The following is a 22,308-nucleotide window of genomic DNA, read 5'->3' on the forward strand; positions in this document are numbered from 1 at the left end:
CATAAACAAGTTTCCCATCAATTTCTTGCAGTCATCCATCAAAATTACATTTGAGCCACCACAAGGGGTTAAAGCTGGTCTGATGAGAACGTACACAAACCTCACACAGGTACAAATCAAGTCAATTGTTGTTGCCATGGTGACAGTCTTACTTATGCAGGAGCAACTGGATATTAGCAATTTACCTCAGTGGGGAGCCTCTGTTACGTTATATACAGTAGCTTTTCTTCATACCACTGTGCAAGAGAGAAGAAAGTTTGGTCCTTTGGGCTGGAATATTCCATATGAATTTAAACCAGGGTGATTTCAATGCCAGTACTCAATATGTCCAGAATTTACTTGATGACATGGATCTTAAAAAGGTTAGTGAGTCATAATTTGACCTACTATGATGTAATACATCTCTATAGGGAATATCTTGGGGTGCTGTCCGCTATATGCTGGGTGAAATCCAATATGGTGGTCGAGTTATGATGATTATGACAAACGACTGTTGAATACTTATGCTAAAGTAGATAATTATTCTGCACTTTTTTTATAAAAAGATTTTTGTCTCAAAGCTGTGGTTTGGTGAGCATATGTTCCAGCAGAACTTTCGTTTCTACAAAGGTTTTCCGATAGTTGTATACAAAACAGCTCCGAGAATATCAGACTACATCGACTCTCTTCCACTAGCGATATCTCCGGAAGTATTTGGAATGCCATCCTAATGCTGATATAACGTAAGTTTCCACAGTATGGTACTCCTATATTATTGTATCCATTACAGTTATCAGAGTAACACAGCCAAGTCCTGTCTTGATACTATTTTAGAGATCCAACCCAAGGACAGTAGCAGTGGGGTGGAGAAACTAGAGAGTCTATTGTACGTAGACAAGCTGGAGAGATGTTAGAGAAACTACCAGATTGATTATATACCACACGAGGTACTTAAGATGCTACTTATATCAAATATATAATGTTTACTTTAGGTACCGTGCTAGACTACAAAAAATGGGTGCTATAGCTCCAATGAACATATTTTTAAGACAAGAAATTGATCGTATGCAGAGGGTGCTGAGTGTTGTTCGTAATACTTTACAAGATCTTCAGTTAGCCATTGATGGTACTATAGTGATGAGTGAGGTAAGAATGGACATTCCTAAAGGTTCCAATTTACTGGTTGTCTTGTTTAGACATTGAGAAACACTCTCGATAACATGTATGATGCTCGTGTACCTACAGCTTGGAAAAAGGTAACATCATTTCTACAATCATACGAAATTTAGTCCATCCATTTAAATAATATTTACTACAATCTTGGAGTCTCCACAATCAACTGATTATGTTCTCTAGGTATCCTGGGAGTCAACTACCATTGTGTTCTGGTTTACAGAACTTCTTGAGAGAGATGCTCAATTTAGATCATGGGTATTTGAAGGACGTCCCAACATATTCTGGATGACAGGATTCTTTAATCCTCAAGGATTTCTAACAGCCATGAGACAAGAGGTTAGTGTCCAGCTTCAGGTGAAAATGACTTTTAAAAACTTTTTTTTTCATTTAGGTTGCACGTGCTCACAAAAGGTTGGGCCTTAGATAGTGTGGTAGTTCACAATGATGTCACTCGTATGAATAAAGAGATGTCACTGCTCCTCCACCTGAGGGAGTCTATATACAAGGTCTGTTTCTTGATGGAGCAGGTTGGGATCGTTTTTTTTTTTTTTTTTTTTTTTTTTTTTTTTTTTTTTTTTTTTTTTTTTTTTTTTTTTTTTTTTTTTTTTTTTTTTTTTTTTTTTTTTTTTTTCGAAATACCAAACTAGTTGAACCAACTCCTAAAGTACTCTATGTGACAATGCCAGTGGTACATGTCTATGCTATTAACACAAGAGAATATACAAAAGATCCTAAACTATACGAGTGTCCAGTTTATAAGAAACCATGTCGTACTGATCTGACCTACATCACTGCATTATACCTCAAAACAAACCAAAATCCTGATCACTGGGTATTGAGGGGTACAGCATTACTTTGCGACATAAAATAAACAAACTCATGAGTTTACTTCCTTGGCTGTCCTTTTGTATCAAATAGTTGCTCTGTACATTTTTATACCACCACATACCAACATGCTAAATACCATATCTTTATTTTTCATGTTTTTTAATAGATGTACTTGTTTTATTATTTTGACTTTACAATTATTTTCACATGTTTTTAAATGCCAGCAATTAAAGCCGTTTACCCAATAAGGAAGTTTAGAACGTTCCATGTGACAGAAAATAACACATACAAGATACACATAATATATTGGTACTAATAATGTCATGTATATACTGGATACTTTCTATGAGTTTTTCTAAGCAATATAATAATTATGATGGAAAGTTCTGAATGACAGAAAATATTACATCAATAATTTAGTGAAAGTCAACAGAGAGAGAGAGAGAGAGAGAGGGAGAGATGAGATCTATATTATAATAGACAAACTACAGCTGATCGTGTCAATGGGTCACTCAAACTACTGTTTCTTCTGGTATGTGTGATGGACCATGCCTTCTTCCTGAACACCCTCCATAATTCTGTCACAACTCTCTTCTAACTCCTCGCCATCTGGACAGTTCAAATCGACCACTCATTTGAACAGATAATTCAGCTGTGTCACTAAGAGCTGCTATCAGTTCGAGCTGAGTTTGATCTCGGTCTACGAACAGCCAACAAATCTACAAAACTCTCTGAACCACTTGCCTCAGCTGGAGTTGATGGTACACTGTGATATGGAATTATTTACGCAGTTTTTCTTTGCCAAATTTAGGCAAGCTGTGTCTTAATGGTCTATCGATAATGAAGCCGTCATCACTACTAGCACTATCAACTCTCACAAGTGGATGAAGCGTCTTTTGATAGCGTAGTCTTTTACTGGAACGTTTCCGTCGTACATCGTGTATAGTGGTTGGACACTCTTCATCAGAGCTATATCCCAGAGTTTGAACAGGAGACAGTCGGCTGGATAGGTGGGCGAGGCTAAAGGAGATTGTCGAGTTGTTACTTGTCGTGGATGATAAGATAATTCCATAATGTCATCGTCATCTTCGTCATCTTCACTTATATCACTTCTACTGACACTTTTGGCTAATTTGGTGAACTACGAGCTGAGAGTAGCCTACGAGATCGTGTGGACTGTATGAGGGTCTGAGAACGAATAATTGAAGCATCAGTCCTCATCCACTTCACTTTCTTCTTCACAAGCTGATAACTTTCTATCTCTCATGTGTAGTCAAGGGATCTAAGGGCTGTAGATTGTTTTGTTTCTGATAGTCCTGTTGAGTCCTGGGCTACACTTTGTATAGGAAAGGAAGGCTTTTCTTACATTTGTTGTTGATATTTGTTCTCCACCAACTCCCAGCCTGTTGTTGGGAAAAAAGAGGGAGAGAAACAGATTGATATTCACATGAGAATGAGATTATGTATTACAGAATGAGATATCCAATAACAAACACTACATCATGACTAGATGGATGACTAATAATGTATGATAGATAAATAGGATGACGGTCAAAAGACCAGATTTCCAAAGACTACTGTTTACAAACTTATGTTGTCAACATAACAACAACACAATAAAAAATTACACAACAGTTAATTATATGAAGTTGTAACAAATATGTCAATATTATAGTGAACATATTAGGATAACAATAGGTATTAATTGTCTTGTATCTCCCACACAACAAAGAGGAAAAGCGCAATTAATATTGGATAACAAACTGTGACATATGATATTCTTCTACATTATCCGTTAAGGAAGGTTAGATATATTGAGTAAGCAAAGATTCCATTGATATATTAGATATAGCAAAGATTCTATTGATATATTAGATATAGCAAAGATTCTATTGATATATTAAATATAGCAAAGATTCTATGATATATTAGATATAGCAATGATTCCATTGATATATTAGATATAGCAATGATTCTATTGATATATTAGATATAGCAATGATTCCATTGATATATTAGATATAGCAATGATTCTATTGATATATAGATATAGCAATGATTCCATTGATATATTAGATATAGCAATGATTCCATTGATATATTAGATATAGCAATGATTCCATTGATATATTAGATATAGCAATGATTCTATTGATATATTAGATATAGCAATGATTCCATTGATGTATTGATCAATAAATGAACAACTAGATGAGTAGATAAAATATACCTCGGACTGATGTAGAGAGGGTTTTGATATGGACTCTGATTTAAAATCAGAAGTTGGAGAAGAAAATGGAGTCTGAGTTTCGTCGCTTGATCTTCTAAATACTTCTGCTTCAGCTTGTTGTTGAGGTTGTCGTCGTCGAGGAAGGAGGACACCAGTTTCAGCATGTCCGTGGGAACGTAATGGACTTTGTAGTCTAATACATACATTTAACATGTTAATTGTGTTAAAAATTTGTCAGGCTACCGCCATCCATATTAAAATTACAAATAAACAATAGCAATAACATCCATCCATTTATTGTCCTACCCATTAGTCCAACCATCCATTTTTGCCCACTGACCACTCTTTTATTCATCCATACTTCCACCTGTCTCTCTCTATTTATCCATTCATTCATTACTCACAATGGATTAACATGTTGAGCTGGCATTGATATCTTCCTATTGGGCATGCCTCCAAGTCCACTATAATTATTCAGCATAAATGGTATATATAGTTGTTGCTTGCGTTGTCTTTCTGCCTCAGCTAACAAGTAAAAAGTGGCAGCCACACTCCCATAAGGTTTCTCTTTAATGCTCCTACAATAAACAGAACCCATAATAGCAACTAGCCAATTGCAGAAACCAAACAGTAACATACTTACGAGTTGTATAAAAATATCAGTATAAATAGCATTAAATACTGCTCAACTAACATTGGCTAGTTGAAGATACAGTAGCCACAAACATCATAAACCCTTTGACAAGGTTCATAAGTACAATGATTGTTACAATACTATATATTAGTAGTATTAATTGACTATACAATTACACTATATACTTGTACCATGAGATCACAGTACTATGTTGTCACTAAAGTATCAATGGCACTTTGAATTACTAAGGTACCATTATAAGTACTTTGATGATCACTTTGAATGAAGCTGTTGACTAAATTTAACTAGCATCAAATAGAAAATAGACATGTAAAAACAAACTGTAGTAACACACACACACACATACATACACACACACACACACATACACATTGGATTGTACAAAAACACTATTTACTCCTTAACAAAAATCTTTCACTATGTTTCTTCTGAAGTAATATTACTTAACATAACAGTCATTATTTAGGCGTGGTCATCAACTAAAAAGGAATGATTTCATTTACTGACCACAATTGTTAAGGTAATGTCTGAATACAATAAATCACAAGATATAATAGGCAAGTTACAAATTGACCAAAAAAAGGGAGCATTAATGTTACCAATTAATATCATTGTTATTTTAATCTAGCTAGTTGATATCATACACAGTTGATGTGTCAACATTAAAGGGTACCACACAACCTGTGGTACAAATACAGCTGCTAAAAGTAGTCAACAAAGCTTAGCTTGTTACTACAAAGGTACCAACTAGAGCTTCCATTCATAACACACTCACAAAACCAAACACCAGAGCAACTGTCATATCAGTAGAAATATAGATATTTAAAAAGGAAGTACTTATCACACCTCTGTAAACTAACAAATGAGATAAGTCCAAGTACAAAGATACTGATATTGCTTTTTCTGGGTCTCCAAGGAGATGGTAACTATTTCAGTAAGTATGCGTTTCCTTACTTGAGAATAGCATCTGGATTACCATAGCCTCCTATTTGCATTCTCTCGATAATATAATAGACTTCTTCATTAGGTATGTCGGAGATACTGAGGATAGTCAAGGGATGATGATCCTCTTCCTTTACACCCTGAGGAGCAAAGAGGATGCAATTAAGTGTGATATTAAGATGTAGTGATATGCACAAAAAAGCTTACTTCTGTTAACCAAGGATGTGTCACAACTTCATCTAGACTTGAACGCTTTACTGGATCAACTGTTAACATTTTAGATATTAAGCTGTGTGTGTGTGTGTGTGTGTGTGTGTGTGTGTGTGTGTGTGTGAGAGAGAGAGAGAGAGAGAGAATCACATTTCAACCACATAACACACTGGAATATGGAGGAGAGAGCAATACCCTCAACTAAACTTACCTTTTACATGACTCTGATACATGAGATGGTACATCATATCGACCATCCATAATGTGTGTTAAAGTTTCATTAGCACCACCAGAAGCAAAGGGAGATCGACCACATATCAACATATATAATATAACACCAAGACTCCAAACATCTGAAAACAATATTACAATATTTGTAATAAAATCACAAAGAAGTCAGGTCTGCCATTTGAGACAATACGTATACATATCTTAAATACCAATAGAGATTTAAAATTCATAATGAAACTTGCAAAATCAATAAAGTTTATTATATTATTAATTTCTACTTCACAAATAACTTACTCAGTCATGTATGACAATCATGTAAGAATATCCCATAATTAACATGTTTTCATGTATAATACATGTACATTACAATAGGAAATTACAACTAATTGTATCTAATTGGAATTTGGAAGGACTTACCAACTTTTTGGAGGATCATAGGAGTCTCAAGAAGTATTTCTGGAGCAGAGTATTCTAAAGAACCACATGATGATTCGATCATTTCACCGGGCATGAAGGTCCGAGAGAGACCAAAGTCTGTAAGTTTTATATGTAAATTATCATCAGCAGTCTTACAAAATACAAGATTTTCTGGTTTGAGATCCCTAAAGAGAGATTATGAAATCATTTAATAACACAAACATGTTATTTCATTGTACCTGTGTACAACGTGAAGCTGATGACAAAACTGTATTGCTGACACGGCCTGACGAAATATTTTTCTGCCTAAATCTTCAGCAACTCCAGTTGGATGTTTCATGATAAAATCATACAAGTCCCCTCCTTCACCGAGCTCTTCAATAAGATATAACTTTGTCTGGGTATCTATCACCTCATAAAGACGTATAATAGATGGATGAGTCACCAACTTCATACACCGAACTTCTTGATAAAGGTGAGCTTTAGACACTTCATCAAGTTTTTGTTTTATCAATGACTTTAATAGCCACTCTTAGACTACAAACCAGCAAAAATCAACGAATAAAATCAAAACAACAATGTAGTCTATACAGACTACAATGAAAATATGAACTTATTTTCGACTAATAACTTTTCTAGATCTTCTCAGCACTAACTTACCTGTAAAAACATGGCGAGCACTTTTCACGACAGCAAAATGGCCTGATCCTAACGTGTCTTCCATATCATATAGACCTGCAATCTTGGACGCCATAGCTGTTTTCGTAGCCCTTCTAGACGCAACAACTGCAAACAGGTCTCCCTTCTCTTACTCCTTTCCAGGTAAACACCGTAACTATTAGGATCTTAACCTAATTAAGGATTTACATTTAAAATAATGTTTTCATTTAATGCTTAATTAGAGAAAATGTTGAGCAGAGCTATAGTGCACAAATTTTTAATTCACAGGACAATTGTCTCAGTTTCAAAAGGCCTGCAGGTGGAATAAATGTAATTATATTTTATTTGCTTTTAATATTTCTATGCAGCTCAGAGATGCTTGGGGGGGGGGGGGGGGGGGGGGGGGGGGGGGGGGGGGGGGGGGGGGGGGGGGGGGGGGGGGGGGGGGGGGGGGGGGGGGGGGGGGGGGGGGGGGGGGGGGGGGGGGGGGGGGGGGGGGGGGGGGGGGGGGGGGGGGGGGGGGGGGGGGGGGGGGGGGGGGGGGGGGGGGGGGGGGGGGGGGGGGGGGGGGGGGGGGGGGGTAATGGGGGGGGGGGGGGGGGGGGGGGGGGGGGGGGGGGGGGGGGGGGGGGGGCAATACACAATATGCAGAAGATGATGACAATGGCATTGACCGTGATACGATCTTATCTCAGCATTACAATATGTACCAGAATATGGGGTGGAGCATCAAAGCACTGCAATATGGTGCCACATTAGCTGGGATACCTGGGGTAACTCATGGGTTGTTCCCTCGAGGTGGTGGTGATTTAATTGAGTACTTTGAAATGGACTGTAATAATCGATTGATTGAGTACTTAAAAGAAGCTACTACTGGAGAACAGCTGTAAGTTGTAATATATTGTCATATTTCCTTGTTCTACTATGAGTTAGGATTAAAGGTGGGCGTTTAGTACACCAAGCTGTTGAAACAAGACTTCGTATGCTAAGTCCATACATTGACACTTGGTCTGAGGTAAGTACTGATGTTTACTAGTTTAGAGTTTTCTAATGGTAGCTATGCATTATTTATTTCTTTTAGGCCATGGCCATTAAAGCATATCCTAACAATTTATCGTCATCATTAGAAAGATTTGCTACAATGGTCGATGATATATGGTATTATGCTGGTGATAGATCAACAGATTTTTAACTGGTATACCAGAGGGGGATATTGGCAGCTGTATATTGTACTACAGGTAAATAGGAGAGGCAAAGTAGTGTAGTTTGTGATGACTTCTTTTCATAGAGGTCTATATGGTTCAAGATAAATCTGTAGATTTTCAAGATACTTGGAACTTTCTTCAACGTCGAATTGATGATACCAAAACTATTACTAATGCTCGTCAGCAACTTGATGGGTTAGTGGGTGGAGCTTTTTGAATTTGGGACTGCTGCATTTACTACAGTAAGTTAGAGTGGGTGTGGTTTATGTGAAGATCTTTTCTTTTATAAATAGATTCGAAACATGATTGGCTTAAACAGTCGATATCGTTAAAAATGAATTATAATCATTTTTTCTCTCAATCAAAACTCACAATAATTGATTATCTGATTATAAAAAAAATATGAAAAATCACAGTCTAACATATATTATAGTTAAGGACTGATTCAGTGATACTAGTTGTAATCTAATGAGTAAAACCCTTGTAATGAGGTCAAATTTACAATAATAATTAGGACCTGAGGTGATCAGCTGTGTACTTATTAGTATTGTAACAGTAATGGAATCAATGATGGTCTCCTTTCTCTTGAAGACTGTTTTTCTTAATACTCTCTTTAATTTATTAGCTAAAGTCCATGAGATATGTATTGATGGTTTTAGAGGGTGAGCACACTGATGGAGTAAACTCTTTAAATCTTTTTGTATTTGAGAAGGTGGATCATGTAGTAAGGGATATTTTATAATAGGATGTCGAGAAATAAATAAATCTTTACATAAAATCTAAGAGACAAGATAATGGAGTCATTATCAAATGAATTATCAAGTAGACAATTATTAAATTTAGTATTAGATACAAGTGGTTATGATTATGATATATTGTTTATAGTCAGAATATTGTTAATTGTAATACAATCATAATTACAATAATTGTACAGTGAGAATGCAGTCATGGGAATTAAGAGAAGAGTATTAACAATGATCTTTATTAAATTACATACACAGATGTCCAGTGGAATAGAATTACTAGTTACTATATTGTTCCTGGTATAGAACAACAATAACATTATGTACTTACTTTTAAATTATTTGATTCTAAAATCCCTGAGCATTTTCCTCTCTTGTGATCACATTTAACTTCACAGTCAATAAAACCACAATCATCATCAGTAGTACAATTATTATCTCTTCATATTCCAAACCTTTTAGCAAAGACTTCTCATATAGTGATATATCATTATCAATACTCTTCACAACATATTGACCATCTATTTCAACAACTCCAAAGTTACCCTCTTGAACATCACAAAGATACAAAGTTCCATAATCTGTTTTCTCTAATTTTTCAACTAACTCAATCAAACTAATTGCTAACTTAGCACGAAAATCCCAACTACGAGAGTCTTTAAAGATAGGAAGATTAAATGGAGTACTAGGGACAAACTCCACTCCAAAAAGGGTGCCACATGTTTCCATACAGGTGTGGAACAACAAGGAGATTTTCTAGTTGGAAAGAGATCATAAATTCATCTTTATCTATGATATGCCAACAGTAACTTGCTTCTCTGTATGTTAGAATATTATCATGACCTGAATCACACTCTGAAATGATCCTGTCTGCTATTTGAGAGGACAAGTTGTATATAATTCCATTAAAGGTTTCTTAAATTGTGATGTATTTTGATATACTTTAGACAACATATCGGGTGTCAGTGTATTAAAATGGAGTTTAACTGAATGACTCCATCTGGTATCTGCTTTTAAAAATGATTTTCTCTTCCTTCCATTTTGCTAACATTACAAAATCATCATCTTTGTGACCAAGACATTCTATATATTTGATATCTTTACTAGTACACAAATGGGGACATAAGCTACCAGAGACCAATCCTCTAGAGTAATTGTGACACTATGAGTGAGTGAGTGAGAAATAGAGAGAGAGAGAGAGAGAGAGAGAGAGAGAGAGAGAGAGAGAGAGAGAGGGGGGGGGGGAGGAGGGAGGGAGGAAAAGCGAGAGAGAGAAGAGAGACCCATTCTCAGAATTACAACTTGAGAACGAGGTTAATACATACATATATTATACATATTGTATATACTACATATAAATTTGCACTTAATAAATCACAAACCATTTCTTCAATATATTGTTTGTTATCATCATTGATACATTGCACTGGTGATGTCAAAGTACGATTCTGAAATGAATCTTTATACAATCGAGAACAAAAAACAGACAACTGCTATCAAGATGACTAGACATCTTCTTTTCCTAGTTTTAAACAACATAGGTAAGATGGGATGTGGCATTGAAGAATTTGAACTTAAGACACACCCTATTTAAAAGCGAACACTTTGGAAGAGCGATATAGTGTCCATCTTCATAATGCCGCGAGTTTTCCCAGACCAACAGAAGAAATTTGAATTAGACGAGGTTTTCAAGAAACTTTCACAAGAATCAGACGTGCGTGTAATAAGATTTCAGCATTTTTACTTTTTTAATACTGAAATTATAATACTTCACTGATATAATATATATATATATATATATATAGTAATATTATGTGTTTTTAACCTTAGGTGAAATACACTGGATTTAAAGACAAACCACGTATTTAATTGAGTACTTTAAAATGGACTGTAATATTCAATTTATCCTAAGTCAACATATGCATTATTTATTTCTTTTAGGCCATGGCCATTAAAGCATACCCTAACAATTTATCGTCATCATTAGAAAGATTTGCTACAATGGTCGATGATATATGGTATTATGTTAGTGATAGATCAACAGATTTTAACTGGTATACCAAGAGGGGGATATGGCAGCTGTATATTGTACTACAGGTAAATAGGAGAGGCAAAGTGGTGTAGTTTGTGATGACTTCTTTTCATAGAGGTCTATATGGTTCAAGATAAATCTGTAGATTTTCAAGATACTTGGAACTTTCTTCAACGTCGAATTGATGATACCAAAACTATTACTAATGCTCGTCAGCAACTTGACGGGTTAATGGGTGGAGCTTTTGAATTTGGGACTGCTGCATTTACTACAGTAAGTTAGAATGAGTTTATGTGAAGATTTTTCCTTGTATAAATAGATTCGAAACATGATTGGCTTTAAACAGTCGATATCGTTAAAAATGACTTAATTATCATTTTTCTCTCAATCAAAACTCACAATAATTGATTATCTGATTATAAAAAAAATATAAAAAATCACAGTCTGACATATATTATAGTTAAGGACTGATTCAGTGATACTAGTTGTATTCTAATGAGTAAAACCCTCGTAATGAGGTCAAATTTACAATAATAATTAGGACCTGAGGTGATCAGCTGTGTACTTATTAGTATTGTAACAGTAATGGAATCAATGATGGTCTCCTTTCTTCTCTTGAAGATGTTTCTTAATACTCTCTTTAATTTATTAGCTAAAGTCCATGAGATATGTATTGATGGTTTTATAGGGTGAGTACACTGATGGAGTAAACTCTTTAAATCTTTTTGTATTTGAGAAGGTGGGATGATGTAGTAAGGGATATTTTATAATAGGATATCGAGGAATAAAAAAATTTTTACATAAAATCTAAGAAAAAAGATAATGGAGTCATTATCAAATGAATTATCAAGTAGACAATTATTAAATTTAGTATTAGATACAAGTGGTTATGATTATGATATATTTTTATAGTCAGAATATTGTTAATTGTAATTCAATCATAATTACAATAATTGTACAGTGAGAATGTAGTCATGGGAATTAAGAGAAGAGTATTAACAATGCTCTTTATTAAATTACATACACAGATGTCCAGTGGAATAGAATTACTAGTTACTATATTGTTCCTGGTATAGAACAACAATAACATTATGTACTTACCTGTAAATTATTTGATTCAAAATTCCTGAGCATTTTCCTCTCTTGTGATCACATTTAACTTCACAGTCAATAAAACCACAATCATCATCAGTAGTACAATTATTATTTTTTCTCATACTCGAAACCTTTTAGCAAAGACTTCTCATAAAATGATATATCATTATCAATACTCTTCACAACATATTGACCATCTATTTCAACAACTCCAAAGTTACCCTCTTGAACATCACAAAGATACAAAGTTCCATAATCTGTTTTCTCTAATTTTCAACTAACTCAATCAAACTAATTGCTAACTTAGCACGAAAATCCCAACTACGAGAGTCTTTGAAGAGAGGAAGATTAAATGGAGTACTAGGGACAAACTCCACTCCAAAAAGGGTGCCACATGTTCCATAAAGACGTGGAACAACAAGGAGATTTTCTAGTTGAAAAGAGATCATAAATTCATCTTTATCAATCATACGCCAACAGTAAATTGCTTCTCTATATGTTAAAATATTATCATGACCTGAATCACACTCTGAAATGATCCTGTCTGCTATTTGAGAAGACAAGTTGTATAATTCCATTAAAGGTTTCCTTAAATTGTGATGTATTTTGATATACTTTAGACAACATATCGGGTGTCACTGTATCAAAAATGGAGTTTAATTGTACGACTCCATCTGGTATCTCCTTTTAAAATGATTTTCTCTTCCTTCCATTTTTGCTAACATTACAAAATCATTATCTTGTGACCAAGACATTCTATATATTTGATATCTTTACTAGTACACAAATGGGGACATAAGCTACCAGAGACCAATCCTCTAGAGTAATTGTGACACTATGAGTGAGTGAGTGAGTGAGTGAGTGAGTGAGAGAAAGAGAAGACTCATTCTCAGAATTACAACTTTGAGAACGAGGCTAATACATACATATATATATTGTATATACGTATAGATAAAAAATCACAAACCATTTCTTCAATATATTGTTTGTATTATCATTGTCACATCGCACTTGTGATATCAAAGTACGATCCTGAAATGACATCGTTATACAATCGAGAACAAAAAAGCAGACAACTACTATCAAGATGACTAGACATCTTCTTTTTCTAGTTTTAAACAACATAGGGAAGATGGGATGTGGCATTGAAGAATTTGAACTTAAGACACACCCCATTTAATAGAACACATTTGAACACTTTGGAAGAGCGACAAAGTGTCCATCTTCATAATGCCGCGAGTTTTTCCCAGACCAACAGAAGAAATTTGAATCAGACGAGGTTTTCAAGAAACTTTCACAAGAATCAGATGTGCGTGTAATAAGATTTCAGCATTTTTGCTTTTTAATACTGAAATTAATATATAATGCTTCACTAGTATATATATATATATATATAGTAATATTATGGGTTTTTTAACCTTAGGTGAAATACACTGGATTTAAAGACAAACCACATGAAGAAAGAAAACAAACGTTTTGTACAAGATCTCACAGAAGGCCATTCTATTATAGTAAGAAATAACTTAGTATTCTTGCAAGCAATGAAAACATTCAATCTTTGTAGAGCTCTAGCATTAATTGAAATTGAAACTTGACATTTTCCCTTTACAATTTTTACTTTCTATAATAATTTCCCATTTTTGCAGACATTGTATCAACTGGTACCAACTTGACACTACTGTTTCTGTCGAAATGCTCTTAGTGAAGACAGACCTATGATACAAGACCAACAAAAGAAAAACGTCGACTTTGAACTAGAACTAGGAAAAGTAAGTGTTTATAATGGTTATTGTCTTTCTTGGTTTTTTTTATATATCTTTCTCATCTTTTCTTTAAGGTACATTTGTGTTCATCTTTTATTATGAATGGTGTATGCGTTAAGTGGATCGGATGGATTGACTTAGAAACACTTAGTGGTAAAGCCAAGCTTCTCTTTGACGACCACAATGCTAAAGTAAGTGAACAATTAAACTCTTATGGATCAAATGTTCTACAATTTAACATTAAAAGACCTTTTTTCTTCCTTCTGTGGGTTAAATCTTACTAAGTATCACAGTGACAAAGCTATTAGTTTCACTTGTCTTCAATCTTATAATATAACATTGTTAAATAGACTGCTTCTTTCATTTCTGAGCAAACCATTACTCGTTTTCACAAAACAGGACTATCCATCCCCTTTTCATGAGGGTTGTAAGTTCCAGCCCAGTGGCCAGCACCACAGTGGTTTCACTTAATGCTTCTCTGTGTGTGGTCACACAGCTGCTCTAGTTGTGTTGTAGCCATTACTTCTTGTTTATTGTTTTGTTAACAGTTCTGTTCAACTCTCAGAAGGTTATTTGATATTTGATGTATTTATTGGGTAACCTGAGTAGCTAATGAATTATTCAAATAGTTAACTATAACACTTTACCAAGAACATTGTATTTCACAACTTTGAGACAGCAATATTTAAAATAGTTGTACATGATGTTTTTGTTGTCCTTGTTAAACCAGTTTTGCATACCTGTTTATTATGTATTACTTATAGATAGAGGACGAGATAATGCGACAAGTGATGAAAAGAAAACACAAGATAGAGTAAGGATGTTTGAAGAGAGCCAAAGAAGTGGCAAGAACAACAACAAGCTCAATCTCCAGAAATGGTACCTCCTTTAATTTTAACAAGTTTTGTAGCCATAATAATAATATACTTACCCACCCCCACTAATTGTACAATTTGAACTTCATTAATCTGACCCGCCCCCACTAATTCCAATTCATACTGACCCCACCCCCACTAATGTACAATTTGAAGTTCCATTAGTCTATGTCAACAGTTTTCCAAGTGATGACAATGGTAACATTATATGGTTTTAGCAACTGCCCTCACTAACACTCCCACTTTAAGTAGTATCATATAAATCTTTATAACTTATGGAAAACCAAGTCTTTGAGACTACACCTTCTGTCTTGATATGTTAACATTGTCATAACCTTGGTTGGAGGGGAGGAAATCATATTTTTATAAAAGCATTATTAAAAAAATGATTTGTATTGTATTAATTTTGACCTATTGTTGTACACTGTCCACTAAGTTAAATGGCTTGCATTAAGACAAACATGTTTGTTGTTATGACTTATGAATCACTTTGTTGCTCATAAGTTAATTACTATCTAACACAATTAACAACACTATAAACAACAATAGTGACTATACTATAGAATATATATACTATATAGTATACTATATATATATATATATATCTATATATATCTAGTATATATAACTGGTTTATTTTCATTTTCTAGGCTGTAACATCACAATAACTTATAAAATGTTCTGACTAACTCTTCTTTTCCTCAGACGAAAATTTAACCCATCGGAAAAAAAAAAATCGCAAAACAATCAAGTTATTTCACATCAACTTTGTTTTTAAACTCTTAATCAGTCAATCTCTGTCATGTGACGTTCATATGACTTCCATTAGCCTAATTTATTTCATTTATTATACTTTAAAATCTAAAATCAGCTGGTTATCACAAAAAAAGACTAACAGATATTCCCAAATGACCTTATATGACAGAGCATGTATATAATAATGAATACAAATCTATATAATGCCATCTAAAATTAAACTGGAAAAACTGGCAAAAATTACAACATTTTATTTTAAATTAAAATTGTCAGTGATCATTTTTATGTGCTAAAAATATTAGGATGCTATACTGACCATTGTTCTATCGAATATCAGGTCGAGGAGGGGGTGAGGTAGGAGGTTCCATTAGAACCATATCTAGCTTGAGGTGGCGGACGAGGAGGAGGTTCTGAAGGTGCTTGAGGTATCTCTTTTATACGTGGGCCTTTTGTACAACTGTCTTACCAGGTCCCCAGCAAGAGTCGGTGCTTTCCAGTTCTCTCCATTCAAAGCAGCCTAAAAGCATGAATGATTGTCTCATTATTAGAAAGATTGAATGTTAACAAAAATAATATTACTTACAATGAAATAACAGATACAGGCAAAAAATAGAGCAATGCCCCAAATATGGTAGGGAGGACAAAGAAACACGGAACACCAAGACTAAAGAATTTTGAATGTAAGAAGATGTATAAACACATATAGATTATTTTATTTTAAAGATCTAGTTTAATTTTTTTCCATCTCAATTTTTCGAAGATATATGTCATGTTAACAACTCTGAATGTCATAGTATACATTGTACATATGTAGTACACAATCGAACATTGAATCTGTTTAATAATCTCATTATAGTTTAATTAACAAGGGTCTTACTCATTAGGGATAGGACAATACTGGGCCAAATTGTTGTAGTTCAATTAACAAGGGTCTTACTCATTTGAGAACTAGGATACAATACTAGGCCAAATTATTGTAGTTCAATTAACAAGGGTCTTACTCATTTAAGAGGTAGGATACAATATCTGATAGTTATAGTCACTTACAACAATAGAAATAAAATCGCACTATATAATTTGAACCAAGAAACTTTTATTGTGTAGAAGAGGAGTCAAGTATTTCTGTCCACTATACAAGAATTGAAGTCAATACAGAGCTCATTATAATCAAATGACTTACGGTCTCTCAACAGATGATTTACTTGATCTTCTTGCGCTACGAGGATACTCCACAAACATAACAACAAGTCCTGTTACACTAATTATGAATTGAGAATTATTTCCAAATTAAAAGTTTGTGCATTTGATTCCATCTACACATTTCATAGTTCTGAGTGCCAATTTTTGACCCTCAACTATTCCAATTAGAGCTTCCATATTACTTATAGCCTGAAAATCATTAGTCCATATTAGTATGACAAATTAATACACACACTTAAAATTTACTTCCCCCACAAATCAATAGCTTAAAATACAAAGAGTATAGCTATACCTGATAAAACATCCTTTATTAATATTCTATATTGGCTAGCATACAGTTGTGGTCACTAGATTTTGCAAGGGCACAAAGGCAATACTTCAATGTATAACATACCATATATGGTAAATAGTAATTTAACTAGTATTCTTATAGTATTTAATAACAATATTATAATAAAGTATTGTATATGTGTTGTCTGTGTGTGTACTATGTGAACAAGAAATCTACCCTAAATTTTAAAATCAACTGTAGTCTAACAATGAATATAACTAGTTAGTAGTATTATAACTACAATATTGTGCTTTCATTATTTGACAAGGATACATGTTGATCCAACGTATAGCACTGCCTGCATTGGTTGGAAAAGGGTCATTTATAGCTATCTCTGGTATAGAAGCGGCAATAATAGCTCCTACAAATATACCTAAGATTGAGGGAAGAGTAGAAAACGAGATGTTAACTACTTGTCTTCTTATTTTTTTCGACTCACAGACTCCGGCGTAGAATGCATTCATGTTAGCCACATTGCCCATTCTACTCTGCAAACACAACAGTTTCTGTCTTTCTCTTCTCGTGGCATCTTTGTGAGAATGCTGACTTCTACACTTCAGCTTGTTAGAGAGAGAGAGGTGTGGCAGATTAATTGGGTCCCGAGTGCTAAAAATTAACCTCGACCCCCTAAGTGCAAAAATCTTAAAGGTGACTCAATGGCTGAATCTCGTCCATTTTGATGTGTATTTCTATCTCCAGAGGAGATTCTGTGATCCAGAAGATAAGGAGAGAGGTGGTCCAGCCTTTTTACTTGGAAGTATTCATAAATTTTATGTAGAGCATCATTCCAAATGGGACCCCCCAACAGCACAACTATTGGAGTATGGAGGTTGCCCTGTCATTTTTATCCATTAATAATGCTTAACCTCATGTCCGCAGAGGTCACCTTCTCTGACTATGGCAGGAGATAGCCTGAAGCAGTGACACTTTGGAGGGACAAGAATTCTAAAGCAACACAATTGGAAACCTTATATAGCATATGTTATGGAGAAATTAGAAGGACAGCCGTACAAGAATAAAGGTAGTAGAAAGACAAAATATGTTACCAAAATAAAATGAAGCATATTTTTAGAGGTGATATAACAGCCGCCTTTATATTAGATTCTCTACTCCTCCTGTTGAATTGTATGATATTATATCTTGTAATTTTGCTTGGAATGTGTAGCAAAGACAAAGGAAGAGTATTCCTCTTTGTAGGGAAACTAGCAAATCTTTTAAAGCCAGGACGATTTCTAATAAGTCTTGTATCATTGCAGGAGAGTTTTTGGTATAGCGTTGATAAGCAAGCAGTTTGTCATCTTATCTTACCAAAGATGATGTTAAAGGTACATATGAACACAATGGGTTGTCTGTTCGACAGACAGCTTATTATGATGTTTCCATTGCATCACAGAACATCTTGAATGATTGCAAAGCATTGTATTTCATTGCTGCACAGAAATTGTGATGCATAGAACTGTTGAATAAATTAGTAGGTTTTCATAATATTAATAATACTATCTATTTTGGTTTTCCTAATTGTTTGTGCTTATTATTTCTTAATTAATAAGACACACCCCCTAGCTATATGGTAATAGTGTTTACTTTATATTAACAATCAATATTTTATGGAAAAGTATCATTCCAAATGGGATCTCATGACAGCATGACCATTGGAGTATAGAGGCAGTCCTGCTGTTCACCTATTACTAAGTGCTGCATCTTATATTGCAGCTATCACCTCTGATCATGACCGTGCAGGAGGTACCTTGAAGCAGTGACACTTTGGAGGGACAAGAATCCTTCAGTGCAATAGTTTGGAAATTTGCATTATCAAAACTAGCAACACATTAGGGAAGATTTCTATTACAGAAGAGCTATTGGGTATAATTCTTCTTTACCAAGAGTATTACTTCATAATTATTCAGAATTTTAATTATGCGCGTGGGGTGTTCTTTGTTGCCAGCCACTCCTTCATTAAAATGCTCAGGAAGCTTGCCTTGACCGTTCTTACCTTATCTGTTGTTGTGGCGACAATACAGCGACGGGATCACTGGGATCAGCTGCAAGTTTTCCACAAGGTCAAAACAATGTAAGAGACATATGGAAGAACTGCAGTAAGTCACATATATGGATATGAGGAGTCATTTAAAAGTGATAATGTCTCTCATACACTGCAGCTAAGCCCGGTATTTTTAACATCACACAAGTGACATCACTCCAGATCCACCAAGAATAGGTGATGAGGTTAATATCATTGTTGGCTACAACCTCAGTAAGATATTAAACTAATAAAAAAAACAGTTCTAGGTCTGTTGCTCTTCTGCTCTACAGGTGAAACCATAGACAGTGGTAAGATTAAACTCGATTTGGTTTTAGTGAACATGCCACTTGACACAGAGGTAGATCTTTGTCAAACATTACCATCAGTTGGTCTACAATGTCCACTATACAAAGGATACATCAAATTTGGAATATTACACAAAAATACCCCACGATGCTCCAACAGTAAGATAGACAGTAAGAGTCGACCTCCATTATGCTATATTAATTATACAGGGTGAATATAAAAGGGACTGTCTCTATACAGAAGTCTGATGTACTCAACTAGCTTGTATTCAGTTGGACTTCACAATGTGATCATGAAAAAAATATATATTATGTATTTTGTAATTGACTATATAGAGGAATGCAGATAATACATCTTTAGTTCAACAAATAACTCACCATTTGTTATTACCCCCCAAAAAATTGCAAAAAATACTTTTAAATGCTGACTATGTAACTTGACCTCAATTAATGAGATGCATGACATTTTGTTCTGCTGATAAAGAATCAAAGATGAAGTCACAACTCCTAATCACTCTTTTGGTGTCTCTCTTTGTTCTCCTACTGGCTAGAGACCCAGCAAGATATGTTAAGAAACCAATGGATAATAATATATTTACCAATGCAGTATGTTATATTAGCTTTCTCAAATAATGTAACTAGACTACTTTGTCTGTTAGCTGCTCCTGGTGGACACATGTCCATAACCTCATTGAGCATTATGGTCCTGTTGGTAATGTAATCAAAGTTGGACAATTCATTACTGTGATTGCTGGGTACTTCATTAGGTAAACTACAACATACCATATTGTACTTTAAGTTATTGTTTAATGATAATAGATGAAGATGTCAATGGTGGAACAGTCGACATCAATGTGGAAGGTGCGGTTAAATATTCCTCTTTGTGATGCACTATCCTATATTGGGCTCGGATGTCCTCTTAACAAAAATCTCAATGGCATTTTTAATGTCACACAATCCATGCCAGATGTACCTGATGTAAGCTAGTACATGAATTAACTGTCAAATAAACTTATATCCACAGGGAAAATACAATATTAAAGTGACTGCTTCTGACTCAAATAACAATCCGCTAATATGTGCTATGATCAATGTTCAAATAGAACATTGAACTGTTTTGGGTGGTTCTCCGATAGAAATTATGAGACTGCTACCTGTAACAATTGTGTACAAAATACCCTACTTGATTTTGTTACCCAAATAGTTTTTAAATAGAGAATTAAATATGATTATTTTGAAATGTTTTTTGAAAGTTATTAGCATTCTAAATTAGGTAAAAGAAGTTAGCTACGAAAAATGGGGACTGCGTTGCTAGGGCTTATTACAATCATAGATACTTTTTTAGAGTATATTAATGCTGACAGCTCAATTGCTTAGGTCACTTTTGTTTTCCTGACTAAGAACATATGAAGTCACATTTAGTCACTTTTCTGGTGTCTCTTTTTGTTCTCCTACTAGCTAGAGACCCAGCTAGAAACAAATGGATAATATATGGACCAATGTCAGTATGTGATATTAACTTTCTCATAGTGTCATTATTATGTAATTAGCTGCTCCTGGTGTATAAAAATCTACTTCAATTATTTAATAATAAATTATATGATAGTTAATGTCTCATATTATTTGACATCAAAAGATAGGGGAGATGTATCATGTATAATACAAAACTGTGAAAAAATCAAAAGGCCAGGTTGATATCTTAGGAATGCAGACCACAAATTCAGTTATAGGTGACCCTAATAAGAATCAAGATGAAGTCACAACTCCTAGTCATTCTTCTGGCATCTCTCTTTTCTCCTACTGGCTAGAGACCCAGCAAGATTATGTTAAGAAACCAATGGACAATAATATATTTACCAATTGCAGTATGTATATTAGCTTTCTCAAATAATGTAACTAGACTACTTTGTCTGTTAGCTGCTCCTGGTGACACATGTCCATTAACCTCATTGAGCATTATTGGTCCTGTTGTAATGTAATCAAAGTTGGACATACATTATTGTGATTGCTGTGTACTCATTAGGTAACTACAACATACCATATTGTACTTAAGTTATTGTTTAATGATAATAGATGAAGATTGTCAATGGTGGAACAGTCGACATCAATGTGGAAGGTGCGGTTTTAAATATTACTCTTTGTGATGCACTATCCTCATATTTGGCTCGGATGTCCTCTTAAAAAAATCTCAATGCATTTTTAATGTCACACAAACCATGCCAGATGTACCTGATGTAAAGCTAGTACATGAATTAACTGTCAAATAAACTTATATCCACAGGGAAAATACAATATTAAAGTGACTGCTTCTGATTCAAATAACAATCCGCTAAATATGTGCTGAGATCAATGTTCAAATAGAACATTGAACTGTTTTGTATGGTTCTCCGATAGAAATTATGAGACTGCTACCTGTAACAATTGTGTACAAAATACCCTGCTGATTTTGTTACCCAATAGTTTTTTTAAATAGAGAATTAAATATGATTATTTTGAAATGTTTTTTGAAAGTTATTAGCATTCTAAATTAGGTAAAGAAGTTAGCTACGAAAAATGGGGACTGCGTTGCTAGGCTTATTACAATCATAGATACTTTTTAGAGTATATTAATGCTGACAGCTCAATTGCTTAGGTCACTTTTTTTTTCCTGAC

The 22,308-nt window shown here is 34.4% G+C and overlaps 3 protein-coding genes across 3 annotated transcripts; 1 reads left to right on the top strand and 2 right to left on the bottom strand.

Annotated features, from left to right (window-relative positions):
- Nucleotides 1-1,716: 1,716 nt before the first annotated feature.
- Nucleotides 1,717-7,422, bottom strand: LOC121392745 (SNF-related serine/threonine-protein kinase-like; the record flags this gene model as incomplete). The annotated part of the gene is made up of 4 exons (XM_041523838.1): nt 7,321-7,422; nt 6,908-7,197; nt 6,635-6,853; nt 1,717-1,798 (listed from the first exon to the last, which is right to left on the bottom strand). Coding segments are annotated over exons 1-4 (693 nt in total), but the record flags the coding sequence as incomplete, so codon positions are not given.
- A 210-nt stretch (nt 7,423-7,632) lies between these two features.
- On the bottom strand, nt 7,633-10,911 carry LOC121392741. The gene is made up of 5 exons (XM_041523836.1): nt 10,879-10,911; nt 10,331-10,438; nt 9,732-10,032; nt 9,142-9,299; nt 7,633-7,641 (listed from the first exon to the last, which is right to left on the bottom strand). Exons 1-5 carry the CDS (start codon nt 10,909-10,911, stop codon nt 7,633-7,635), a joined length of 609 nt encoding a protein of 202 aa, XP_041379770.1.
- LOC121392743 (protein brother-like) lies at nt 10,910-14,984 on the top strand. Its single transcript, XM_041523837.1, is given in 7 exon segments — nt 10,910-10,990; nt 13,827-13,874; nt 13,876-13,916; nt 14,051-14,084; nt 14,086-14,172; nt 14,241-14,357; nt 14,931-14,984. Coding segments are annotated over 7 exon segments (459 nt in total). The 5' UTR covers nt 10,910-10,912.
- The last annotated feature ends 7,324 nt before the right edge of the window (nt 14,985-22,308 follow it).

The sequence above is a fragment of the Gigantopelta aegis genome, unplaced genomic scaffold (assembly GCF_016097555.1).
Source record: "Gigantopelta aegis isolate Gae_Host unplaced genomic scaffold, Gae_host_genome ctg4404_pilon_pilon:::debris, whole genome shotgun sequence".
Lineage (NCBI taxonomy): Eukaryota > Metazoa > Mollusca > Gastropoda > Neomphalida > Peltospiridae > Gigantopelta > Gigantopelta aegis.